The 24,603-nt window shown below is 41.8% G+C and overlaps 1 protein-coding gene across 1 annotated transcript in view; it reads right to left on the bottom strand.

The window, feature by feature from the left end:
• OGFRL1 (opioid growth factor receptor like 1) overlaps positions 1-17,282 on the bottom strand; it is a 54,740-nt gene extending 37,458 nt beyond the window's left edge. Inside the window, exons 1-2 of the mRNA XM_082250884.1 lie at positions 16,907-17,282; positions 14,914-14,970 (exon numbers count right to left, since the gene is read on the bottom strand). Coding sequence (XP_082107010.1) covers positions 14,914-14,970; positions 16,907-17,080 — 231 coding nt within the window. The 5' untranslated portion in view covers positions 17,081-17,282. The remainder of the gene's footprint in view (positions 1-14,913; positions 14,971-16,906) is intronic.
• Positions 17,283-24,603: the final 7,321 nt, after the last annotated feature.

Raw genomic sequence — 24,603 nt, 5'->3', positions numbered from 1 at the left:
GCCCAACAAGTAAAACCCCATTCATTTAAATGGCCCCTGTTCACATCTGAGCGTTTTGCAAAACGCCTGTAGCTGAAAAAAGTACATGAGCTTCTTTTTGGGCTGATTACCAGCGTTTTTGATAGATGTCAATGAAAAACGCCTGAAAAAATCGCGGTAAAATCGCGGTAAAAATCGCGGTAAAATCGCGGTAACAAACGCTATGCTCAAGTGTGAATGCAGCCTTACACATACAATACCAAAAGTGAAAGTGTTTTACTTTGGCAAAATTGCATTGAGTCCTACTTTCAAATGCTAATAGTTCCTTTGCTTGGCTGGGTCATGCCATATATCACATACTGTATACAGTACTGGTTGCATAAATAGCATTGTTTATTTAACTGACTCGTGGTTTCATGTTTCTTTAGCACTCTATCAGCAATGTAGTGTTAAATAGGTTACGTGATTCAGATATTCCCTCACCTAATCTCCAGTATCAAATTGACGGTTATATGAATTCTCCAGACACAAACCATGTTGATGCATGCTATTTATTTTGTTTACATTAGCAGTTTCTGGTAATTGGTCTATTCTAAAAGTCTGTGGATGAAAAAAGCATGGCAAACACTTTTTCTTACAGTTATCCTCTGAAACTGTGATGGTTTGCAGTATTGTGGCAAACTTCATCATTGCATCGTGGCGTTCTAACCAATGAAATTGTAAAGGCAACAAAATAACAAAGCAAAGAATGGCAGTAAATCCACATAATAAAAAAAACTATCCATAAATGGTGTATCACATGCTGTTCATACTCACTCAGTCACTATGAGATCAGTTTTCTGTATTCTGCAAAAAAAAAAAACTGGTAATCCTGTTGTTTTCCATCTCCCCTTTTTTCCATGTCCCCAATTCAGCTAGGGATTTTGCAAAGCAGTGTTGGCAGCTCTGCACATGCTCAATTTTCAGTGAGTTTCTATGCTGAGCATTTCTTCCCTATAACATTTGAGCAGTTCATTTGACTGTAGAGTCACACATGTGGTCGTATAAACAGTGGTAAAGACAGCCCATCTCTCCCTCCTCCTCGCCCACTAACAAGCTAAACACAATGGGGGAGGGATATTACATGTAGATGGATGGAGGCTTCACCTCCCTCTTATTCTAAGACACAACCTGGAGGGGCGTGACACAGCCTGTGACTGGCAGAAATCTGTCCACACCATGTTATTGCCAAAAAAATAAAAAATTAAGATGCAATTTCAAATACAGTAAAACCTTGGATTGCGAGCATAATTTGTTCCGGAAACATGCTTGTAATCCAAAGCACTCTTATATCAAAGCGAATTTCCCCATAAGAAATAATGGAAATTCAGATGATTCGTTCCACAACCATTTATTCATAAGTCCTTCAGTTTATAGTCCATATAAAAAGTTTATAGCATTGCGATAGGTTATATAACCATAAAATGTCCATCCACAAATAGCCGCTTCCACAAGGGGATTAGAAGCAAAATCTAGCAGGAGCTACAGAGTATCAAAGAGAAGAGAGATGCCTATAAGTGTAGCAATATGGTTCCATTTAATGAAGGTAAAATATTTAGCAACTCACATGGTTGATGAATAAAACAGGCACATCTAAATTTGCAGGCATCCGGGGTAAAGCTGTCCACATAGACTATCTTCTGCACCTCCGGCTGCCAGTCTGTAATCCTGACCGGGAAGACCACCCTGCAGTAAAGCGATCTGAAAGCGAGGGGCAGCATGGAAGGGATGACGTAGATGGCGGTGCGGAGGATGGTCCTATGTGGACAGCTTTAGCCTGGATGCCTGCATCCTTAGATGTGCCTGTTCCAATCATCAACCATGTGAGTTGCTAAATGTTGTACCTTCATTAAATGTAACCATATTGCTACACTTAGAGGCGCCTCTCTTCTATTTTATACCCAGTTGTGACTTGAGGCTACTTGTATATCAAGACATCGCTTGTATATCAAGTCAAAATTTGAAAATTTTGCTTGTCTTGCAAAGCGCTTTTAAACCAAGTTACTCTCAAACCAAGGTTTTACTGTATATATTTTATGACACTTTAATAAAATGGTTTATTGATATTATATATTTTTACTCTATATTTTGAAGGCTGTTTTTTTTTATTTTGAACATGTGACCAGCAGCAGATGACTAGAAGCACTTCCTGCTTATGTTTCCCTGCAGACAGGCTGGGAAAGATCTGGGATATGTGACAGCTGAATATCTATTAGTAAAAAAGGCACTTAAGACACTTTAACTAAAACAATTACAGTGTCATCATCCATATACAGAAATAGAAGGGACAGTGTAAATTAAACAGTGTGTGTTTAGTATTACTTAAATGTTGGTTGGTACAAAGTGGCTAAAAGAGGTGTAAATGGACACTTTCCTGTGTTTGGAGGTTAAGTTTCAAGAAGATAGAGTGTGCACTATTCTCCATGTTCTATCCCTTTAAAAACACTGCAAAAAAAGAAAAAAAATACATATTGTTCTGCCAGAAAGCACAAAACATAATGCTTTAGCTGTACTGCAATCCCAGGCAGCATTATCAGCCCTGCCTGCTGGACTAAAGACCTTCACCTGTTTCACATTCTTCACTGTCCCACTGCACATGCATTGTTCTGTCCCTGCTACATGTTTATCTGTGTGTAGCTTGACATGTAGCTAAACTCTCCTATTCTGGAATAAGCCAGACTGAGTTTTATTAACAAAACAGGGTGGGTGAAACTATTGAGAAAAAACAAATACATATACATACATGTATAATCAGTATATGAAGTATACAAAAATACGATGAATAAGCTAGGCTGTAGATGGCAATAAGTAATTCTCACAAGTGATGCTGCGTCTAGGAGAGTTTAGTCCAACATGTACTCTGATAGCTGGTTCATTCTTTCAGTCTCTAAGATTGGGTCTGAGTTCCCAGGATGCACCTGTTACTCTTCCCTTGAGTTAAGAATGATGGGAAGTTTTATTAACCATTTCTGGGCCAGAAGGATTTACCCCCTTAATGACCAGGCCATTTTTTGCGATTCCGCACTGCGTTACTTTAACCTCCCTGGCGGTATGATTGTTTCCAATTTTAGGTGCTGAAAGCGGTACAATTATTTTGCATGTAATTCTTAAGGACGAGCAGCCCAAACCAACTATTTACATATGATTTTTTTGTTTACTGTGCGTTCTTCTTTATAACATATCCGGTATGATAAAGTTTGAAACACAAAATCATAAATAACTATAAACAAGTTACATATACGTATACATATCTATCTCTCTCATATAATTATATATATATATATATATATATATATATATATATATATATATATATATATATATATATATATATATATATATATACACACAGTAAAACTGCAGTAAAGGGCACTGGGGGCAAACTAATGTCAATTTATTTTATTTAGTAATGTAATCCAATAGGATTACAATATATCAGTGTGTTTTACTATTTGAATTTGCCACCGGTTCAACCCCCCTGCAATGTGACGCTCGCAGGAGACGGAAGCCAGGGCTCACAGCATCGGGCGGAAGATCCGGCTGCCATATGCTGCAGGGACACGTCGCGGGATCCCGGGAGACAAGTAACCTCTACTAGGATCCAGCGATGCTCCCTGGCAGTACCCCTAGTGTGGCTCGGGGGTTACCGCTAATGGCACTGAAATTCCCCCCCGAGCCACACTCGGGAATACGGCCAGGGAGGTTAATGGACAATTGGGTGGTTGTGCGATGCTGTACCCAAATAAAATTGATTTTTTTTCCCCACAAATAGATCTTTCTTTTGGTGGTATTTGATCACCTCTGCATTTTTTACACTATAAACAAAAAAAAAAAAAAAAAAGAGCGACAGTTTAAAAAACAAACAAACAATATTTTTCACTTTCTGCTATATAACATTCCCAATAAAAAAAAATGTAAAAAAATCAAATGTTTTCATAAATTTTTTAGGCCAATTTGTATTCTACTACATATTTTTGGTAAAAAAAAAAAAAAATCACAATAAGCTTATATTTATTGGTTTGCGCAAAAGTAATCGCGTCTACAAACTAGGGGATAGATTTATGTCATTTTTATTTTATTTATTTTTTTACTAGTAATGGCGGCGATCAGTGATTTTTGGTGGGACTGTGACATCGTGGAGGACAGATCAGACCCCTAGCTGACATTTTTGGGGTGACCAGTGACATTACTACAGTAATCAGTGCTAAAGATATGCACGGTTACTAAAATAATGACACTGGCAGGGAAGGGGTTATCAAAGGGTTAAATGTATGCCTAGGAGGTGTTTTCTAACTGTGAGGGGGATGGGCTCTTGGAATCAACACAGAGACCTGTGAGCCTAAATAGGAGGAACACAGGCGCTCTGTATTGATTCCAGAGATAACAACAGTCTGCTGTGTTTGCTCAGCGATCACGGTTGCCCAGCAGTAACCGCGGCCGCCGGCTCCGTGAATCAGCTTCACCGCTGGCGAACAGGGGCGCATACGCACAGCCGAGCCAGCCTGCCACAGTATATCTGTGGCGGGAGGTTGGCAAGTGGTTAAAGGGGAACAGTTTCTAGTTTCTCCAAAACAGTAAATTTACCACTGGCTCCATCTTGTGGTCAAATCTGATATTGCAGGCAAAACAATTCTGCTGGAGACAGAACATGCATGCATTTTGTTCCATATTTTTTTCCTAGCAAAACAATGCAGTTGCCATGACCCCCAGGAGCCTGCCCACACACGTTTTGTAGAGAAATGGCCTGGGGAATGTCAAAGTAAAGAGTTCTGGGGCATATTTAAAGCAGGCCGTGAGTATTTGTTTTTTCGTTCAACCAGTCCACACATTCGATGATTCCCCCATCCACACGTTCGATGTGGATGGAGAAATCCCTCACATTAAGTTATTGTATTCTGACAGCAGGGAGACTTCTATCAATTGGGGGGGGGGGGGGGGGGAAGGAGCTTTGGAAGTACATTTGCGTAATGCCTTTAAGGATACAGACACTTTAAGGATAATAAGCAGTATCCCGAAAAGACAGATTTCAGCTGCAAACTGTTCTTGGAATCTTGCTCTCTAAACATACAATTTTCCTCAGAGCTTAGTGCATGTGGTAAAATTCCTATTGCAAAGAATACCCAGTCACACGCAAAGAATATATATATACTGTATATATGCACAGGACTTTAGTACTTGGGAAGTGAAGCTGTACAACACAGAATGATTTGCAAGGTGTTGTAGTCTCACACTAATTCGAACTTACTAGAGCAATACACAGAGGAAAAAAATAATAAATGAATAGGAACCGGAACATTTTTGTAAAAAGACAGAAATATTTCACAAAATACACAGAAGGAATAAAAGTCGCATTAAAAAAAAAAAGAAAAAAAAAAACGGGAGTTCAGCCAAGGTTTATGGGATTTAATAAACGTTTTACTTTGCACAGAGAATATTACAGGATTTATACCTCTAGGGTTCATTAAGAATATTTCAATCCCATGTGTTTTCAAAAATATGAATTTCTGGCATTATACAAGGAATGATATGTAGAAGCAAACATTTATGTACTGTAGGTGACATCAAGGCTATGGAAAGTGTGTTATATTGAGAGAGCAAATTACACTTAAGATGTAAAAAATGTAAAATGTAAAAACTGTAAATCAACCCCACAGTGACCTGGAACCGACGCTGCTAATGCCTGTCTCACTTGCTCTTCAGACCAGGACCTCCCAAGCATATCAAGAATCACATAGCTCCAGTTGACCATTCTGCTCTGGACACCACCCTGCAAAGGTTGCAGGCTCCATAGTACCCTTTTCTGGCTCATTAACTGACTCACTGGCATGTTGAGCAGAGGAATCCTGAAGGAGCTCCACATGAAGAGCTACCCCCCCTCAGGAGTCACTGGTAATTTGGGTCCTCTGGTCTAGCTTTGTGTGAGGCCTCACCCCCACTGACACCACCATTACATCTTTCTGTGAACCCCAGAAGGCACACAAGAACTAGAGCTTGTAAAATAATACATAAAGTTAGGATGTCCTGTATAATACACACGGCCAGTGTTGAGTTTCATTCATACACGTTAAAAAAAAAAAAAAAACAACAACAAATCATGCAGAACTTTTTGAAACAAAGCCTCACTAACAGTTTTTCTTTCCCAAATAGCAGGATGAATAGTAGGAAGAAATGGAAGAATTCTCTATAAGAGATGTTGGAGGCTGAGGTAAGGCCTGTCCTAGAAAATAGAGAAAGCTTTTTCTTTTCTGCCATTGGTACATTAAAAGTATATTGGTATATAGGGAAATTGAAATTTAGAAATAATAAAAAAGGTGAACTTAGCCATTAAAGCTGCTGACACCTATAAAGTCGGTGGCAAACACATGAGCCTGGAAGTGTAATCAGTGCAATAATCAGAATTCCAACACCTGCATGTGTTAACAAGCAATCATTAAACACATATTTGTCTATAGAGGCTTATCTCAGGAGCCTGTAAGTTAAGTGTTGCAGGATCCACATTTTATGTTTCTAGTTCAGCCTAGAGGTGGGCTATTGCCTAAAAACAAGCACAAAAAGGGTCCTGTTTAAACTACAACAGACCCCTCCTTCCAAGCCATCACTTCTATTTGCTGCAAAAAGGAGTGAAAAGGAGAGTGTATTGGAGTAAGTACACAACAGTGCCTCTGCACACCAACAGGTGTAACAAAAGTGTATTAAAGCAGAGATCCACCCAAAAGGGAAGCTCTGATTGTTTTCCTCCTCCCCTCCTCTGCTGCCTTTGGACCCATTTGGGGGGGGGCAGGTACCTGGTTTTGACAGGTACCCGCTACCACTTCTGGCTGACCCCGCCGCAGCAAACTGAGCCTGAAGTGTGGCCCACTTCTTACTTTCCCCAGTGGGCCATTCACAAAGCGCAGCATGCTTCGCGCATACACAGCAGTGAATTGGCTGTAAAGCTGCAAGGCTTCACTACCAGTTTCCCGTAGCCGAGATGGTGGCAGCAGTGCCAGTGCTGTATCTTGGCCTAGGCCAACAGGGCCCTAGGGCGGCACTTTGCAGGGGGGCAGGAAAATAGCTGCATCCTGCAAGAAAAAAAACAGCCTTCCCCTGGCTCCTGCATGAAAAGGGTCCCCACCGGCTTGCGCTACACTTTTAGTATAGTGCCAGTCTTATGGAGCGAATTGGGCTGGAGGGTCCAAGAAGCAAATCAGTCTGGCAGCCCCCATAAAGCGGTCACACTGCTACCTGTGGGTATGATAATACTGGCCGGTGAGGACATTCAGACAGCAGGCAGGCCGCCGACCCCACTTAATACAACTGGCCCAATGGCCGCCAATGCTAAAAGGTGTGGCACTGCAGCCTAATGCTCCGCCTACCCTCCACCGCCCCCAGGTATGGCAGGTATTATGTCGGGAATATAATTTCATTTACTTAAACTTCCTTGTCCTTAAGCAAGCATATTGAGTTGCATCATATTTCATTAGGACTTTTAATTGTATATGATGGCAATAATATTTTGGGCCTGCTCACCACATATGTGCTATCACAATATGTCACTTAGTTAGTAAGATTACTCCAATCTTATAAGATATTTGGGCTTGTGTTTTTTGCAAAAGATTATTTCACTTATTTGTATAATGACTACGGACTTCCTAGTCATTATACAAATACGTGAAATAATCCTATGATTACAATCAGTGGCAGCAAACATAAGTCCAAATATCTTAAAAGAAAGGAGTAATCTTACTAATGCAGTGACATAAGGCTGTACTAATGGGCACTGATAAGGATGCACTGATAGCAACTGATGAGGTGGCACTGATAAGGCAGTACTGATATGCTGCACTGATGGACACTAATAGGCTGCACTGATGAGGCGGCAATGGTGGGTATTGATAGACTGCACTGATGGGCACTAATGAGGCTGCACTGATAAGGCAGCACTGATATGCTACACTGATGGGCACTGATATGCTGCACTGATGAGGCTGCATGGGCACGAGGCGGCACTGATAAGCTTCACTCATGGGGCTACACTGATATGCTGCCCTGATATGTTGCACTGATGGACACTAATAGGCTGCACTGATGGGCATTGATGAGGCGGCAATGGTGGGTATTGATAGACTGCACTGATGGGCACTAATGAGGCTGCACTGATAAGGCAGCACTGATATGCTACACTGATGGGCACTGATATGCTGCACTGATGAGGCTGCATGGGCACGAGGCGGCACTGATAAGCTTCACTCATGGGGCTACACTGATATGCTGCCCTGATATGTTGCACTGATGGGCACTAATAGGCTGCACTGATAGACACTGATGGGGCTGCGCTGATAAGCTGCACTGATGGGCACTGATAATGCTGAAGTTATGGGCACTGATGAGGCTGAACTTATGGGCACTGATAGTCTGTGGTTGCGGTCTGTGATTTACAGATGACAGAGGGGGGTCATAAACAGGAAGGGTGTGGCTTTTACAGGAAGGGGTGGGTCGTATTTAAATTAGGGGGTGCCCAAGTTTAGTCAGGCCTATGGCAGCATAAAACCTAAATACACCCCTGGGCAGCACCCTAGAGCTGATTAAAAAAATTGGCTCGGGTGAAGACACTGCTGGATTCGTGGACAGGTAGGTTCCTAATATTAAAAGTCAGCAGGTACAGTATTTTAGCTGCTGACTTTTATTTTTTTCTAAAGGAGCCTGAAGCTCCGCTTTAATGAGTTAATAGTTTGGAGCTTTTGTTTGCCACCAGTTGCTGGCACTCTACAGCTAGAGGAGTTTAGAGCTTTAGCTTCTGCCTCCAAATTGCCATGCCAATGGCAAATCAAAAAACACAGCACCTTCATCTGCACTTGTAAGATGCATGTCAACATGACTAACCAATACAACCAACACCTAACGAGAGGATATCCTCCTGACTGTACCCCAATTTGTGTGGTGACACCCACCATTATAATGTATTAGGGATCGACCGATTATCGTCAAAGCCGATTATCAGAGGGCCGATATTCATTTTGCTGATATATCTGTATCGGCCCCGGAACTGGCCGATATTACTGATATTCCAAATATTGCTCATGTAAGGGTAAAATGTCACATAGCATAATTCCGTTTACAGATGTTATTGAATATGCCACTCACATATGTACAAAAGATATAAGCAATTCCACACTAGCAGATCTGCTGGAAGATCAGTATCTCTCACCCAGTTGCCGTAAGTGATACTCGGGTGATAACGCTCTGTTCGGCATCCACTCAATACCGCTCCGTCCTTCACCCGCTTAGGTGCGAGACGGAGCGGTATTGAGTGGGTGCCTGGGTATCACGTACGGCAAGTGGCTGAGAGATACCGATCTGCCAGCAGATCTGATAATGTGGAATTGCTTATATCTTTTGTGCATATGTGAGTGGCATATTCAATAACATTTGTAAATGGAATTATGCTATGTGACATTACTTTACCCTTACATGAGCATCACCACCTAATGGTTGGAGGAGGAGAAGGCTAGTCTCGGACCCTGACATAGGATGTACAAAATATCAGCCCATATCGGCCGATACCGATATGCTGTGACCAATATATCGGTATCAGTATCGGCCCTGAAAAAAATATATCGGTCTATCCCTATAATGTATACATATTATTTAAATAAAAGCACTGGAATCCCAGTTTTTTGTAAGTGTATCTATAGTAGGAAGGAGAGCCAAAAAAAAAAAAAGAAAGCCAATTTACCCTGGACCTGCTGGTGCCCACATCTGCCAGAACTGTGGAAGCCAGCGTGATGGAATCAGACTGCATGATGTAGAACTGCTGACCAATATAAATCTGCCTACTGCTCCATGCCCCACCCGTTTGTACTCCTGACATTTTTGAATGCTGGCACCAGGGTATATCCACACACCCACCATATTGCTGTCTGTTTAAGGAGACCCATAGCATAGTAGGCTGCATTGCAAATGCACCATCTGTCTTGGTAGACAAGCCTCACCTGTCTGAAAGTAGTGAGGGGGGGGGGGCATGGACATACTTCAACCATGCATGTGACCCCCCCAAAGGACTCGGGTATGATGTCAAACTTGGTCCATCCACAACAGTCAGCAGCATACATCTGGAGCTTAGCTGGCCACCCGAAAGGCTCCCCCTTACCCAACACCTCCTGAGGCAATGCAGGGAAGGAGGACTCAGTGCCTGATTAAATGTAAGGTAGAGAGCTCCACTAGAGCATCTATGCCCAGGAAGATACTAATAAAAGTAGTAGAAAGAAGTTCAGATATGCAACCCCTCCAGGTCCACTGTCCCTGAAATCATGGGGGAGCACATAGTGGGAGGCCCTTGCAACTAGCAGAAAGGCAAGGGAAAATAAACAATTTCAATGTCAGAGGCCAGAGGAAACACAAATACAGAGGAAACTAGGTGAATGTGCTCTTTTTATTGATTATAGATGAGGGGTTTCCTGTTTTAGGTAAATCGAGACTATTATTCATGCGCTGTCCTGGTAGATGATTTGTGAAAATACATTTACAAAATATTTAAGCATACAAATTAGTTATGGATGCTGGTAAATTTAGTTTTGCATTTAGAAATAATTGACCTTGCAGGCAACCTGTACTATAGGCTGCTATTGCTGTACTTCTAAAAAAATGCAAGTTGCCTGGTTGGGCACTGTTTAGCAGCACTGGTGGGCAGATGTTGGGACCGATGTCCCTGAACCAGAAGCCATTTAACGGCTTTCTTCTTTTCTCCTCACCATGTCAGCATGAAGAAAAAAAAAAAAAAAGCCGATAACCAGCTTTTATTTACTTCCATGATCAGCTGCCATTGGCTGACAGCTGAATATGTGATAAAGGGCCTGTGATTGGCCCTTTACCCCGATCTGTGATCAGCCGAGTCCAAAGGACTAGACAATCACAGAGCTGACCCAAGAAGAGGAGGATCTGAGCTGCTCTGTGCAAAACCATTACACAGAGCAAGTGTGTATAACATGTTTGTTATTTTTAAACAAAAAACAAAAAAAAAAAAAGAAGACTTTAGAATCACTTTAAGGTAAAAAAAAAAAACCTTATGTGTTCAGCTCTGGGGCTTCCTGATGCTTTTGGGGTAAGGCATGCCCTGAGTCTTAATAAATGTTTAAAGTAAACCAGATTTGAAATTAACACAGGGGCAGCTATTGCTGGCCTCTTTAAAAATGCTGGTTGACTGGCTGTTTTGGTGACTCCCTAGCTTTACCTCTGTCTTTCTGAATTACAGACCTGTGGCACATCCTGTATGCATATTTAGAAACGCCAAATAAAAGTTAGAGTGAAGTCAAAATTCTTCCTCAATACTTTTTCTGGTTTAATGACTCCAAGCCAAAGAATCAGCATGACAGCACAACACTTACTATGTATGTGTGTTCCAAATCTCAGAAAGTATTAAAGTCAAAGCATTAGCATGACAGGCAGAGAACTACAATTTTTAAAAAGGGTATTGGCAGTGGCAGCCAATCTGTGTCTTGTGGCAGGTTTATTTTTACCATTTCAATACCAGACACTTTCAACCCCTGCCCAGGCCAATTTCAGCTTTCAGCGCTGTCACACTTTGAATGACAATTGCAGGGCCATGGTACCCATATGATATTTTTATCATTTTTTCCACCTAAAAAGAGCTTTCTTTTGGTGGTATTTTAAAAGACTGAAACTGAAACTGTTGGGGGGGGGGCTTTTCTTAGTTTCTTAGTTACACTTTCTTTATAAATTTAGGACAAAGTGTATACTGCTACATTTCTTTGGTGAAAATAACCCAAATCCGTGTATATTATTTAGTCTGTAGGAAAGTTATAGAATTCCCAAACTATGAGATATATATATAGATATATATATATATATATATATATATATATATATATATATATATATATATATACTGTATATATAGATGAAAATCGATCAATCCTGATGTACTGACGGCTTTCTCATTTTTTGAGGTCCAAAAATGCCAGGACAGTACATATACCCCCCAAATTACCCCTTTTTGGAAAGTAGACAGTTCTAAGAATTTAGTAAGAGGGATGGCGAGTTTTTTTGAAGTTGTAATTTTTTCTTTTTTTTTGCATTGTCACCAGAGCAGTACAGCATCATCATATAACTGGCGTGGCAGTGATCAAGACACTGACTGGTGAGAGTATGCAAAAAATAATAATCAATTATTTTAAAATAACATTTTTATATTGTTTTGTATTTTTTATTACATTTTTATTCTATATATATATATATATATATATATATATATATATATATATAGTAATACTGTACTACTCTGGGTAGTTAATCAGGTGTTTTTTTTATAATCACTGTTATAAGCAACCATTTTTTTCTGAATGAAATCCATTAAATCAGTGTGTACTATTGTGATTAGCCACAGATAATCACATGATACAGATGGGCTGTGATTGGTCCTGCCTGTACCATGTGATCTCTGTGACCAGTCACAGATATTACCACAATAGTACACAATGAATGGTATGAATGGAAGCCCTCCATTGTGTACAATTGTCATGTGATCTGCTGTGATTGATCGCAGCGATCACATGGTATCACCAGCCCGGTAAACGTATCTGTCATCCTCTGTGTTCGGTGGACACAGCAGGTTACAGATCATGCTGCAGCACAACCAGATCTCGGGAGGATGTAATTTAATGTCCACCCAGAACAGGAGAGTTCCCGGCAAAAAGCAGTTACAGAAAGCCTGTACTGGACATTCAATGGGACCCTATTGCTAGTTGTCTGGATGTTTTTTGTTTGAAAGTACAATTAAAGCCAAAACTTTTTCATTTTGGAGGGAGCAGGGGATGATGACAACTCCTGTCATTTTCTTTTTTCCATATGTGCCCCAATACAAATATTTACCTTCACTTCTTGTTCTGTAGACACAATAGAAAATCAGAGAAGATTTGTGCATAGTGAGTAAAATGACTTAGACAGTGGTCACCAGAACAAGTGTCCCCATTGAACGGTCATTTTCTCTTTTCCTGTTCTGCGGGCAACTGCAAATTTTGGTTTCTCACATACTTTCAGGCCCTGTGACAATGGTCGCGCCAGGACAAATTGGGAAGGTGTAGTTCTCTAACAGGGATACAGACAGCAATACAATCTGATAGGGGTTCGATGTCAGAGAGTCGATCAAGGCTCTGGAAGGATCCCAACTTTAAAGTAGAACATCAATTACATAGTTAGTCTGGTTGAAAAAAAAAGACACAAATCCATCCAATTCAATCAATAAAATTGGTTAAAAAAAAAACTTTAAAAAATTTTTTTTGGGGAGTAGGTACTGTACCTAGTTTTGACAGGTACCTACTCCCACTGGGATCATCTAGGCAATCCTAATAAAGTTTGCCCCCCTTCTTGATGCCTGCAGCCTCCTGGGTGATGGGACAATTCTCAGGGTGCAGTGCAGTACGCGCTTGCACAGTGGGGAGCCAGCTGTGGAGCTGCAGGGAGGCACAGCCGGCTTCCTTTAGTCAACATGGCGGTGCCAGGGACTCAAAGATAGGTAAATAACTGGCTTGGGTGAGGACGGCACTGGATCCCTGGACTGGTAAGTGTCCTTTTATTAAAAGTCAGCAACTACAGTATTTGTAGATACTGACTTTGATTTTTTTTTTTTAACGACTGAAGATCCTCTTTAAGGTTGGGATTCATCCAGATGCCTGACTGGCACCTCTTTGCATGCTGCTGAAAGCCTGAGCAGGATGCTCCCTCCGTCTTCAATTTCTCCCTCTCTTCTAGCACTTTCCCCTCCCTTATAAAACAACATGCGCTGATTACCCCCATACTTAAAAAGCCTTCACTGGACCTGCCAGCCTGAACATCTTAAGACCCATCTCCTTGCTTCCATTTACCTCTAAACTTTTAGAACGCTTAGCTTATAACTGTCTGAGCTACTACCTCAATGACAACAACCTTCTTAGCTCCTTACAATCTGGCTTTTGCTTGCTACACTCTACTGAAACTGCCCCCAAACTCTGTAATAATTTACTAACTGCATAAACCAATGGCCACTACTCCATACTCATACTACTAGACCTCTCTGTGGCCTTTGATACTGTTAACCATCCCCACTGCTGAAACCACTAAGCCAAATTTATTCACTCTTTTTATCTCTCGCCTTGACTATTGTTACTCCCTCCTCATAGGCCTACCTCTTTGGAGGCTATCAGCTCCTCAGTTCATCATAAATGCTGCTGCTAGACTTATCCATCATACCAACTGTTCAGTGTCCGCCACCTCTCTCTGCCAATCCCTCCACTGGCTTCCCATTTCCCAATTAATACAATTCAAAACATAACAATAACATACAAAGCCATTACCCAACTTCTGCCCTGAGCTACATCACCAATCTTGTCTCCAAATATCACCCAAACCGTCCTCTTCGCTCCTCCCGAGACCTCCTGCTCTCTAACATCCTTGTCTCATCCTCCCATGCTCGTCTCCAGGACTTCACCAGAGCCTCCCTCCTCCTCTGGAACTCCCTACCTCACTCTGTCCAGCAATATCCTATGCTGTCCACTTTTAGGCAATCTCTGAAAACTCATCTCTTTAAGGCAGCCTATCTTGCCTTCAGCTAATAACCACATCTTTTATTTCGCCCATCAGTTCATCTCTTACAGTTATTACCTTTTGTTCTACCAGATCCTCCCTATTAGATTGTAAGCTCCCAGGAGCAGGGCCTTCCTAACTTTCTTCTATTGTCACTGTATTGTCTTTCTTTTTTATTGTAAAGCACTGCGCGAACTGTTGGCACTATATAAATCTTGTATAATAATAATAGCACCGCTAATTTACACAGCTCTTTTACATATACATTGTACATTCACGTTAGTCCCTTCCCTCAAGAGGCTTACAATCTAAGGTCCCTTACTCAGCCAACTAACCTACCAACATGTCTTTGGATGTATTAATTGTTTTTCCACACATCTCCTTTATGTCAGTTATCTAGAAAAACATGCAGCCAATGAAATCTTAGTGAAATCAGAACTCCTGATCTGCATACATGTTCCAGATCAAAGATTCAAATTTTTAAGTCAATGAATTAGCATGAGAGCTAGGTATTTTCAGATAGAAAGGGGGCAGTGGCAGTTTATGTATTTCTGTCTACACAGCTATTTGAAAACAGGTACAAATCAACATTATCCTGAGGGATAACAAGACCATAACATACTGTAATCCACTCTCAGTAGTAACATGAAGGGTCCATTTACTCCTCTGCGGTGCGTTTATGCACATTAGGTTATAATGTGTAGTGCATTAAGGCAACTGTAAAAAATGAATGGGCAGCCAGTACACAACGTGCCTAAAACTGCATATCACACTTTTTTTTAATGCAATGCACAGCAGCTCACTACTGTGCATTGCCCTAGTGAGTTGGTGTAACATTTAAAATGAATGGCACCGCAATGCAGTAACGCATGTTACATGTGTTGCCACAACATGGAAATGTGAATCTGGCCTAAGGCTGTATTTATCAACGTACATATCAGACATGTTTTGGAAGTGTTTTGCATATATTACTATTGAACTCAACAAAACATATTTCTCTAAAAACCACATCAAAAGTGCAGCAAGCAGAACTATTTCCAATGCACCGACAAAGCAAAAATAATATGCAGATGTAAGGAGAGCATTGCTTTCAGGTCTGTCATCTCAACTAAGTAAAATAAAGAGTTTTTACATAGTTGAAAGTATAGTTCGAAGTTCAGACTATTTTCTATATGGCTTAAAATGCCACACTTAACATGTCATAATCAATTTAGATGTTCTTTTACTGGCCCTCACCTGGTCTAAAAAAAAAAAAATGAAAAAAAAAAAAAAAAACCACACACGCCACACAATATATTTGCTTAAAATGTGAAAGGAACTAGGAGTAGGAACTACTTCCCAAAAATGCGAACTACTGTATGTTATAATCAGCTGCTCCCGAAATAGACAAATTACCGTGTCAGAATCCCCAGATCACCCATACGTCTGCAGATTGCCCGACGCTCTTGACAACAACAGAAAGCTTGACCTGCCACGGATTTAATTATCCACAGCGATGGGCAAATTTGACAGATACAGGTGGTCCAGGGAGGTGCTGTCTGCCCATATTGTGCAGGAAAACATAGATACAGCAATCTGGGAGCTGTGTTCATGCATCAATACCCCTGATCTTCCAACCCATCCTGACAATATTCACCTGGATAATTATCAGTTTCCAAAAGTTGGCGCTGATCCACCTGAGCAACTGAAGATCGTATAAGGTCCGAACAATCAGAACAGTTAATCACATGAAACCAAAGTCTTAATAACAGGCGGAAATTTTATATCTTATCGTCAGTGATAGGAAACACAGCAAGCAATGTTTGTTGGCTTATATCTAAGTGTACATTTATTATGTGCAATAAATCAACTAATAACTGTAGTAGTAAAACAGTATTATCAATGTTGTCACAAGTGACGGCGTTTCCACTGACATCAAACAGCTGATCTTATGCATTTTTTTGGGGATTTGGTAGCAGTAAGCCCAATAATGCCATTTTTGTTGCTGATGTTTTGGTAAAACACATGTGTATTTATTGATCCAGCCATGTGCACTCTAAACACAAAGGGAAAGTGATGGGCGATGGGGAATGATCAGGCGGTAAATACAGGCAGTGCTGATGATCTGATGAAAAGCCTAATATGAGTGATGTGGAATTAGTTATAGAATGATCACCCCCCTCCCCAATACCGGTCTGTGTAGTATGTTACTTGATCTGCTCTCTAACCACATAACTCCATATTAGAAAGCCTGTATATACACAGGCAGCGTACACAGGACTGGCTGAGCCTGGCTGCACATATGTATGAAAGTGCATATGTATGTTGTGCACATGCTGCTATGGGCTGTTACCTGGCTGCTGTCTGTTACCTCTTCGGCTCCGCTGTCCTCGAAGCCATCCTTCTCCGCTTCCTCATCCTCGTCCCCCTGCTCCTCGTCTCCCCCAGAGTCTGTCTCCCAGGTGGAGTCACAGTCCTCCACAGTGGTGGGTTCCTTGAAGCTGACCACATTCAGGAGGTTCCCCATTGGCAGAGCAGTGCTAGTGCTGTGGCAGCCCAGGGACTGTCATGTCACAGTGCGGATGTAGCTGAGCCCCAGGCCACACACTGGCCTCCTGAGTGCTGTGTGTGCTGAGCTGCCACAGATAGTAGAGGAGAGAGGTGATCCCCTCCTATATTAATCAGCCACTGATCGGAGGAGGAGCATTAAAAGCCCTGACTGGGGATTACTCTGCGAATCATCCTCAGTCATCTGTCTGGACTTTCCACGCCACAGCAATGTGTCCTATTGTATCCGGGAACACTGTAACAAAAGAGAATTGGGAAAACATTTTTAGTTACACTTCACTGGAAGGCAATTCTGTCCCAGGCTGGGGCAAGGGGGGCAGCTGCCCTGGGTGCAGTGTTTTCATTTGGGATGGGGAGGAGGGGGGATTCCACAAAAATATACAGCACACAAGACATTTTATTTACTGTGCAGTTTAGGCAGCTGGTGGCGTGTGCACATCTAGAGGAATGCTGGGGATGTCGCTTTTCATGTACAGCGTGAGAAACTCCATCTACTGTGCAGATTAACCACCTCAATACCAGCATGTTACACCCCTTTCCTGCCCAGGCCATTCTTTAGTTTTCAGCGTTGTGATCGTTTGATTTACAATTACTCACTTATGCAACGCTCGACCCAGATACATTTTATATCCTTTTTTGAGTGCCAGTTCACACATGTGTGATGCGGGAACCCACAGTGGATTCGCAGGGTTCCTAAAAATGTGATGCAGGAACCCTGGGAATCCACTGCGGGTTCCCGCATCGTACCCAATTCACACTACCATATGCGAATTGCTGGGAGTGTCAATAAAAAATTAACGAGACCCCCAGATCAGTTCGCATATCGCAGTGCGAACTGTCAGTTTGGACATGAATTGGATCATATAGTTGTATACCCATGTGGATCATATAGTTGTATACCCATTATATATTGAATACCCATGCGATCCGATTCTGGTGCAGACCAAAAAAAGGATCCTGTGCGACTTTGGTACGAATGCGATGCAAATTCAGCCATACAATCTATATGGCTGAATTTGCATCACAAAGTCATTGCATGTGATTTGCACAGCAGTGCGGTGCGAATCACATGCGATGTCTGACATCGCATATATGTGAACTGGCTCTGAGACAGGCAGAGCTTTCTTTTGGACAATGGCACAAAATTATTAAGCAAACTATTTTCCTTTCTGGTTTAAAACATACCAAATAAAAATGGTAGAACATTTCTAATAGCCTCAAAACATGTTTTGGAAACTAGACCCCACAAGGTGATGTTACTGTTAGTCATACATTTTTAAGGAAGATAAGAAATATGCTTGCATCAAGGTGTTGAAATTGAATTTGTCAAAATTGAAAAAAAAAATTCCACAACCTGTTCCTTAAAGGAAATCTATGATCAAATCATACACTTTGATTTTATACCACCAGCATTGTAATATCAATACAAACAATAGTTATCATTGACAATCCAATAAATGCTTACTTGGAAAAATGTTGTGAGTTTTGCCTGTCTGCGGGTCATCTTGTTTTTACAACTTCCTGGATTCCCTGCATTCTATAAAGCTTCTCCTCTGCTGTTTACTATCAATTGCTAAGGACTACATATCCCATGGTACCTTGCTACCTGCAAGCAGCGATTCCTGTACTAACTCTGCCTCCTGAAACTTCTCCTCTCAGCTCCTCTGTGGTTCAGAAGGTAGGCTCTACTATGAAATGTATGACACAGCAATGCCTACTCACATGGCATGGTGAATGCGTGTCACATACTTCAAGGAAGTAAATATGTAGGGATCTTCACAAAGTAAACATCAAGATCATTCAGGTTAATAGGTGTAGGCTAGAAATAATTGAAAATATGATTTTACATTTTGACCACAGATACACTTTAAAACAAGGGTCGGCAAGCTGTCGATCACAATCTACTCGTCGGCCCAGGGCAGAGTGTGAAGGGGGGCAGAGGATACTACTGTGGGGGGGAATGATGTGAAGGGTGGCAAAGGACAATACCACGACACACTGGGGTTTATTTACTAAAGCTAGAGAGTGCAAAATCAGGCTCACTGCATAGAAACCAATCAGTTTCCAGGTTGTATTGCCAAAGCTTAATTGAACAAGCTGAGGTAAGAAGTTAGTTTGTTTCTATGCAAAAGTGAGCCTGATTTTGCACTCTCCAGCTTTAGTAAATAAACCCCACTATGTGTTCTTTGTGCCACTTTTTTGTGGGCTTGATAGTTGTTTTTTTTTTTTAAGAGTGCTGCCCCCCCCGGGATCTTTTTTTTTTAAACAGAGAACGGTTTATTGAATCAGTTAGCAAGGTAAACACACATCAAAATAGTCAAGATTCAAGACCAGTGCAATGGTACAGATACCATCTGAGTAAGGAGTAATGTCCATTGTTACATAAAATACAAGGTCGTGGCTTCAAACATTCTCAAGGTCATACAGAAAGAGATACAAGCACACAAAATACCAGGTAGTACAGACTCATATCAGGTGAATAACTGGCGGGGGGGAGGGCAAAGGAAGGAGCAGAGCACGGTAGATGAAGGGGAAGCAGGAAAGTACCTGGGGGGAGGGGTGGCAGGGAGAAGGGCAGGGGCAGGGGGGAGAAGCAGCAGAGGGGAAGAGAGTGGGTAAAGGAGATCATCAAGTATCAACTGAGACATCCTGTCCTTGGGCAACAATCCAGGCCGACCAAGGTGACCAAGATGAGTTAATAGCTTTCCTCCAGGTAGACATGGTTGGAGTTGAACGAGTGCAGCATAATCTCCCACCTTGCGTAATAGGTGAGAAATAGCTTAGTATGCCTACCCTCCCTCCACATCTTCCATTACACCCAATAAGAGAAGAAGCAGATCTGGTTGGAGGGCTAGATTATGGATATCATTAAAGGCACCAATCACAGATTCCCACAAGGGACGAAGGGCAGGACAGGACCAGATCATATGTAAAAATGTGCCAGTGGAAACACTGCATCTAGTACATAGAGGACTTATCTGGCATTATATCCTGGCCAGTTGTTGGGGGGTGTAATATGCCCTATGGATGCATTTCAATTGTATAGACCTGTCTTTGGTGGAAATCATTGAGGGCATATAGGTAGATATGCAGTCATACCAGTCGACCTTTGAAAGGTCAGGGATAATGCAACACCATTGCTCTAAGGCCTGGTTCAGATTTGGGTCATATGCTACAAAAAACAGAGGTAGAGAGAGGATAATGGTTTCCCCATCTCTCCCAAGGTAAAGATGTGCTCTATGGGTCAGACTTCAGTGTGATGGCCTCTGGAAAATGGGCATTGAGTGCATGTCGCAATTGTAAATAGTGAAAACCCATATTGTTGGGCTGGGAGTTTTCTATCAGGGATAACATGTTTTAGGGTTGTCATCCCTCTATACGCCCCCAAATGTGGATCAGGAATAGAGTAAAGATGAGGTAGCCTGGAGTTTTCATACAGTGGGAAGTGGGTGGAGAAAGTAGAGGGCATTTTATAGATACCCCTAGTCTGAGTCCACACCTTATGAACTACTTGCATAGGACCAGTGACCATCGGATGGGCTCCTCGTCCCTGAAAGACCAAGTTGCTCATGGTCACGTTTGATTCCAACAGTGCTGCTTACAATGTTACCATTGTGTTATGTTTGAGCTGGGGGAAACACCCGTGCAGTGTAACCAACACCGCCGCCCAATAGTATAGATGGAAATTAGGGAGATGGCAGTCCAAATCATCACCAACTTTGGAAAATTTTGCAATTAATTTGGAAATCTAGGTCCCAGAGTCTGGAGGAATAGTAGAGAGGCAGAGAATCCAAGTTGCATGAGGTTCAGTGTGAAGTTTCCATAATGATTTGGGGTGCATTTTTTGAGTCACATGTCCTTTAAAAAACACAGCACAAACGCTGCAAAAACGCTTCATATACGCATAGGCGTTTTACTGGCAGTGTTGATGCAAACCAGAGTGAAAGTAGCCTAAGGGCCCTTTCACACTGAGGAGTTTTTCAAACGCTTTTGCATTTGACAAAAGGCCTGAAAAGCTCAAGAAAAATACTTTCCTTTAAAATCAATAAATGTGTTCTCACTGGGGTGGTGCGCTTTCATTGGAGTGAAAAAAAAATCCTGCTTGCAGCATCTTTGGAGCATGTTTGGGGAGCTAAAAAAACTTGCCTTCCCATTGAAAACAATAGAAAATGCAGTAAAACCGCGGCAAAAATTTGGTAAAAATGCGCCCTCGATGCGTTTTTGGTACGTTTTTGAGTCACATGTCCTTTAAAAACCGCACTGGAAAAATTGCGCATATGTGTTTTTGCAGCGGATCAGTGTGAAAGTGCCCTAAAAGAACTAAAAAAAAAAAAGAGGGTAGGACTCTTTTACAAAGTTTGTTAAATATGTCAAAAATTCGAGCAAGCGGGCAGGAAGCAGTTAAACAGACCTTGCATGTCTGGAGGGACATTGGGGATGCCACTTTTCTTGTAGCAGGATATACTCAGTGAAGAGGAAATGCCAGAGGACAAGACCATACCAGTAGCACATTACACCTGCTGCTCTACTTGTAGTTTTAAATGGTGGAGACTGCGTGCAACGTGCTAGGGTACATTTTCTGTGTTTTACATGTTGCGTTATATTTGTTATCATAAATAAGTTGTTTATACTTTCTATGACAACAAATTTTCACTGTTTCCCTGAACTAGCAGCAGATTTGATACATTGGTAGAGGAAGCTTTTTTGTTTATTGCTATTTACCTGTTTCTCGCATTAATGAGCTTTAGTATGGGCGTTAGACTGGCGTTTTACAAGCATTAATGATGAGTTAAAAATGCTCCCCAAATGCCCTATGGGCAGTTTTGAAGCGTTTAATGAGCGCTAAGGTGCGTTAAAACTGCTCCACAAATGCCTCATCCATTACAGGAAATAAACTAATCTTAATACCCCTCAACCGCACCTGCCTGCCAGAGCGTTTTTGAAGCGTTACCACAGACTTGAATAGGAGGCGTTGAAAGGCTTCAAATGCCTCCTGAGTCGTCAATTTTGAAGCGACACGACACTGACACTTGATGTTTTGATAATGTGAACAGCACTGTGTACTGTCCATTGTATCATTTCCATAGGCGTTTGAGGGGCGTTTTTTAACACCTCTCAAATGCCTGCTTTTAATGCCAGTGTGAACTTAGCCTAAGGAAAGACTTTCAGATTTTAGACACATTAAGCTCTTCTGAATGCTTTTCGCCTGACAGCGCAAAAGCAGCATTAAAATGCACTAAGGAGCTAAATTTTTCAAACAAATTCATTTATTTTGGCCATTGAAATCAATAAACAGTCAAGCACTAAACGCACCTAGTATTTAGACCTGTTTAAATTGTTACTAAACCCACATGCGATTAATCCTGCCCATTGTGTAAAAAGGCTGTTTGATCATGTCTTCTCTGATCCTCCCCATCTCCCACAGTCCCCAATCCTTCTCCTGATAGAACAGAGCCTTGGGCGCACTCTGCACATGCTCAGTTTGGTGTGTATTGCAAGAGAGTTTATACACTGCTCTCAGGAAAGCACCATAATCAATGAAGGAATGTGTTTTTATCAGCATCCTCTTTTCCAATTTACAGCTTTCCTTCACTAAAACTAACTCCTGCTCTGCAGTAATCATTGTACCTAAAATTAAAATGACCCCCATCATTAATGATGGGGTGGGGGGCACAGCCTGCTGTTCTTTATTGTCATAGGGATTGGCTGGAGGAACTAAAATGCCCAGCAAAGACACATTATCTGACATACGTGGAACTGTTGCTTAGTAGAGGCGCCTAGCACTCTCCATGAGAAAGAACATAGCACCAGCTAAAAAGGTAATAATAAAGCTTCCTCCTTTGCACGCTGGCTTAGATTTTATTTTTGATTTTTGACTTTAAAGCGGTATTAAACCCAAAATCAAAAATGTAATATGTTTCAACTTGCCAATAATTAGATGTGCTGACTGCATTTGTTTTCCTTTATTAGGCTTTTTCCCCTCTGTTTTCACCTTGTAATCTGGCCAGTAACACACCTTCTGCATTACAGTGCCCCCTTTCTGGATGAAAGAGAATAGGGGGCACCTTTGAACAGCAGCATTGTCAGTCTGGGGGAGGGGAGTGATAAATGTACTAGCAAATTTATATACACTAACAAATTGAAGCCAAACTCCAGCCAAGGTCTGGTTCACACTGGTGCGATTTCAGATGCAACTTGGGTCACACAAAAATGCATAACAATGGAAAATTACATTCATTTCAATGGTGCCTGTTCACATCACTGCGTTGTGCCTTTCGGGAAAGGTCCTTTGCTACTCTGGTCTGACGCAGTGTAATCTTTTAGCCCATACACTTCAGTGGAAATGCATTAAATGCCGGTGCATTTTTACCCCAACTACTCTCTTCCTCAAATCACAGTAGTATGAATGTTGCGTCAAAAATGCATTGAAAACACGTAAAAAAGTCATACTGCAGTTGTGCTACATAATCGCATTGGAAATCCCATAAAATCTTAGTTGCACTAGTGTGAACCAGGCCTAACACTTTATAAGCAGTTACACAAACAGTTTTGTTCCTTTTGGGAAAAAGGGTTTACATAAATAAATAAAAGCTGACCATTGGAAGCACCCCTGTCAGTGCTAAATGCTATTGTAACTCTTTAACCACTTCCGGACCGGAAGGTTTTACCCCTTAATGACCAGGCCATTTTTTGTGATTCTGCGCTGCGTTACTTTAACTGACAATTGTGCAGCCGTGCGACGCTGTACCCAAATAAAATGTATGTCCTTTTTTTCCCCACAAATAGAGCTTTCTTTTGATGGTATTTAATCACCTCTGCGATTTTTATTTTTTTGCGCCATAAACGAAAAACAAGCGGGAGCAGCCACACATGAATCTAAACTTAGCTGGTCCCTGCTGAATCAGCAGAATTTGGATTTATCTATGGCCAGCTTTGCCGGGGCGGATGAACCAATCGCCCGCTGTGGTTATACTATATCCGATTTTTCAATAAAAGCGCTTTAAGGGGACAAAGTGAGTGACATTATCCAACCCCCAGGCCTCATACTGTACACACATGGTATCTTTTCCTCCTCGCCAGAGGGTAAGGCCCCGTTCACATAGCAGCGACGCTACTTCCCGGGGCGACCTCCGAGGTCGCGGTGCGCTGCTCGCCCCGCGACCTCAGAGCGGCCGGCACGGACTTAATAACATTGAAGTCTATGACGGTCGCCTCCAGGTCGCCCCAAAGAAGCTCCGGACCCTTTTTCTAAGTCGGAGCGACTTGTGTCGCTCCTATTAGAATGGATCCGCAGCTTCCCTATGGAAGGCGACCTACGGCGACCTGTGAGGCGACCAGGTCGCCTTACAGGTCGCCCCAGTGTGAACGGGGACTAAGTCTGCCCAAAACAATAAATAAATAAATACAAATGTACTAGATCGGTAAATTGTTCTAGTATCTAGTTTAATAAGTGTCAGTTATTGTCAGTATAGGTGTCAGTTT

The sequence above is a fragment of the Pelophylax lessonae genome, assembly GCF_965119305.1.
Source record: "Pelophylax lessonae genome assembly, chromosome: 3".
NCBI lineage: Eukaryota > Metazoa > Chordata > Amphibia > Anura > Ranidae > Pelophylax > Pelophylax lessonae.
Note: the sequence above shows the minus strand (reverse complement) of the source record. Positions and strands in the feature narration are given on the sequence as shown.